Here is a 3,782-nt window from a genome sequence, read left to right as displayed (position 1 = left end):
GTGGGTCGTTTAGAAGCAAATGTCCACCAAGAAGATTGTTAGAAACGCAAACGTTGGTCATCCTTATAGCAAGTGTCAAATTATGAGGGTGTACCGAGAAAATTCAAAATGAAAATCTACATGGTGTTTATGAACAAGATATCGCATGTATTTACTAATATTGCTGATATTTTTTTTTATTAACCAGAATGTCCAACCCGTTAAGCGAGACAACTAATCTCATGACGACCACCTACTTTGCAGATAGCCCGGAGTCACCGCATTTGAATCTCCATAGCTACAGGGGGATTTTTATTCCACATTGGATTTGAACCTGGGACCTTCAGGTACTTTTGAACCTTTGAAGCCAAGTTAAAACCAATCAGGCACCACCAATGATATTTAATTTATCATAGTTGGATGAAGCAAAAGAGATGTTGAGAGTTTGAGACCGCATAAATACTACAATAAAGGGTTCAAGTTCTATCATGTTTGGGACATTCTAAAAGATTGTGGGAATTTCACGATTGTACTTACAATGCCTCAATACCAACGACACATTCTTTATCAATCATCTTCTCTTGGTATTGGTTCATCGTCAAGGAGCCCTGTCTGCATATACTCGTTGGATCTTAATGACAATAAATGTATACTTTAACTCAAAGATCAGTCAATGTAAATGTTTCTATTATTTCTGTTAAGTCATACGTTAAACGGTTGTCAACTTTGTCAGAATATGTGCTCCTGTTGTTATTGGTTTCTAATAACAAATTCAACAGAACCCAAACCTCATTCGGTGTCATTCGGTGCGAATGTGTTTTCTTATACCCCTAGGTGTGCCCCCTTATCACCTGACGTCATGGATCCAGCCACCGGCCACGGTTAACATCTACCATATATACGTTCTGGTAAATGGTCCTTGGGTCGCTTAAAAGAGAGACCCATACTTATGTTTCTCAATCATAGACTCAACTAAATGCACAATGTTGGATGGAGCCACATCAACAGAATATAGGTGGATCACAATCATAGACCCATCGAAATTCCAATCACCAAATGGTTTTATACCATTGTGATCACAAAAGGATTCTTCCATCCTATCGATGTAAGTAAAAAAGGTATATTCAAGCTGAAATTTAAAACGATTGGACAAAAATGCTTCTTAAACAAACCCAGTACGAAACTCCTACAAGAACGCAAAAGAGAAATAGGTGGCAGAGCTAAGATTAACTGCTCAAAGTCTTGCAATAGATTGACTGTTTAACTAAAGCATACCAATATAAAGCTTCTAATCAAATAAGCTAAATCCCATATCATCATCGCTCTCTTCCTTGGGTTCCTCCTGTGTACGTAGAATGAAAGAAAAGATAAGGTTATAATTTCAAACAGATGCAAGTCTTAATAAAAAGAAATATTTAATAATACGATTGTTATGTTACCTTCTTCTCTTCTGGTGGAGGAGCAGCGGCAGCACCTCCAGCAGCGGCTGCAGGAGCAGCTACAGCAGGTGCAGCACCGCCACCGCCACCAGCACCAACATTTACAATGAGATCCTCAATGTTTTTCTTCTCTGCTAGCTTAGCAAACAAACTCGGCCAGTAAGATTCACATTGAACATTGGCTGCCTTCAAGATGGTCGCAATCTTCTCAGCCTGCAAGAAACAATGGGCACAGAAGATGCAATTGAATCATATATACTTCTCTGCAAATTCTAGCAAGACAAATAACTACGAAATAAAATGTATAGCATGTTTGGATGTAGGCACAGACATGTTCAATTTCAAGTTTATAGTTCTTTCCTCAAAACCACAAATCCAACACATGATTAATGTTACACCCACAGCTTCTCCAAATCCAACATAATACGAATTTCATCACAAACCCACACATGATTTCACAAGTGTAGTATGCCAAACAAAATTGAAGAGCGCTATAGGCATCATAATTTCCTCAACTTGTTAAAGCGATCAATCCATTTTAAAGTGAAAATCAACCCATTAACATCAAATCTGAAGGATGTGTTTTCCTATCATGAGCATCACAAATATCATCATTTCTCTTGTAGTATGAGCAAAGCCAACTATGGTATAAATTTATTCTCAAACAATTTATGCAATCAATCCGTTTCTATGTAAAAAATCTGTCCGTCGGACAGCAATACTTAAACATTTTGTGCTCATGAGAAAGTAAGAGAAAGTTGTTCAACATAAACGCCAGCCACAAAACACATATTGATCAATCACATGCAGTGTCTCAATTAACATCATTTCGTATAAGCATGTGTACGTGCAACCATCAATCATAAGTTCAAAATAGAAAAATACAACTGTAGCTTCAAAATACAACGATTTAAGAGTTTGAAATTACCGTGACCTCCTACATTACATAAATATACGAATGGCGAAACACAAAATTAATTGCGATTAACCTAATTGGCACAAGTATCTTACATCATTCTAGCAAGAAGACATAGAAAATACACAAAAACGGAAAGCACAAACCAAAATCTAATGTTTTTGCATATACCGTCGAAATAGAAGTCACTTACAGTGATAGGGATGCCATCATCAGAAAGAATCAAACAAGCGTAAGTGCTAGCAAGCTCACCGATCGACATCTTTCTCTGTTAAAAAGAAAAACAAAATCACAATAACAATAACAAATCAACACGTCGATCAAAACAGAAACACAAACACAATCAGATCAGAACAGATCCAAATTAACAGGAAGAGAAGAAGAAGATGAATGATCGTCGTACCTGAATTGAAGAACAAAATTTCTTCGCAGCGTGTGAGCCCTAGAAAGTAAGAAGTTTGCCGCCGGTCCTGTTGATCCAGAAAACCCTAGGGTGATTTAAGCTTCTGAGTTGCGTAAAAGCCCTTTAAAGATCAGCAAAGGGCCGTAGAGGCCCAGGCCCATTTAATGCAGCCCGATTACGTTACTGGCTCAGTGGTTCATATATATTGGGCCAATTTATTTTGATAAGGCCCATGTTTATCGAGCCAAGGCCCATGTCCTGCAAGCCCAGTTACGTTGAAGGTGGTTTGAAACATTCGTACAAACTTGGTCCTCGTGGTTTGTAAAAATAAATTTTTTGTTTTTGGATAATTTTGAGATTACAAGATGTCTGTCATGGTTTGTAAAAACATTTCAGATTTAATCCTTGGTTGTTAAAAGATTTAGTTAAATGGGGAGCATTTTCGTCATTTTATCGATTTTTTTATCTTTTACCCAATCAAAATCGATTTTACGGTTTTGATCCATGTGGTTTTGATTGGTAAATGACAAAAAAATGGATAAAATATCGAAAATATCCTCATTTAACGAATTTTTTTAATGGTTGTTAGAGGAATGGACCAAATCCGAATGTTTTTACAAATCATGATAGATATTTCGTAGTTTTGAAACTGCATGGATAAAAATTGTTATTTTTGACAAACCATGGGGACGAAATTTGTAGTTTACTCTTGTTTTACCTTCATCTTTGTCCAATCAAGGCATCTTATCTTTCATAGGCTTGTTTGGCATTGTTGATAGTTTGATACAAAATGATTAAGTGGTCAAAATAATTAAGAGGCTCTCATAATATAGTGCAAAATGAATTATAATTGTTTGGTAATTGTTTATAATGAAATTAGGGCACTGAATGTTTAAGAGATGTCCATGATACAAAATCATTCAGAGGGTTGTGGAATCATTAAAAGGCATATTTTTGTTTTTTGTCAAACAAGATTCATTTCTTAACAATTCAGATGTTGTCTCTTAATGAAACTATTGAGAAGTAAGCAAATAACCCTTTTACT

General features: G+C 36.2%; 1 protein-coding gene across 1 annotated transcript; it reads right to left on the bottom strand.

Annotated features, from left to right (window-relative positions):
• Positions 1 to 1,086: 1,086 nt before the first annotated feature.
• LOC112523006 (60S acidic ribosomal protein P1-like) lies at positions 1,087 to 2,829 on the bottom strand. Its single transcript, XM_025132422.1, has 4 exons — positions 2,738 to 2,829; positions 2,528 to 2,602; positions 1,419 to 1,631; positions 1,087 to 1,321 (listed from the first exon to the last, which is right to left on the bottom strand). Exons 2-4 carry the CDS (start codon positions 2,594 to 2,596, stop codon positions 1,268 to 1,270), a joined length of 336 nt encoding a protein of 111 aa, XP_024988190.1. The 5' UTR covers positions 2,597 to 2,602; positions 2,738 to 2,829; the 3' UTR covers positions 1,087 to 1,267.
• Positions 2,830 to 3,782: the final 953 nt, after the last annotated feature.

This window comes from Cynara cardunculus, assembly GCF_001531365.2.
Source record: "Cynara cardunculus var. scolymus isolate 2C chromosome LG 12, CcrdV1, whole genome shotgun sequence".
Lineage (NCBI taxonomy): Eukaryota > Viridiplantae > Streptophyta > Magnoliopsida > Asterales > Asteraceae > Cynara > Cynara cardunculus.
This window is presented reverse-complemented; position numbering and strand designations above follow the sequence as displayed.

Coding starts and splice junctions, on each gene's coding strand:
- LOC112523006 (XM_025132422.1), bottom strand. CDS start 2,596: ATGTCGATCGGTGAGCTTGCTAGCACTTACGCTTGTTTGATTCTTTCT. Junction 1,632..2,527: donor ATGATGGCATCCCTATCACT/GTAAGTGACTTC, acceptor TGTTTCTTGCAG/GCTGAGAAGATTGCGACCAT. Junction 1,322..1,418: donor CTCCACCAGAAGAGAAGAAG/GTAACATAACAA, acceptor CTACGTACACAG/GAGGAACCCAAGGAAGAGAG.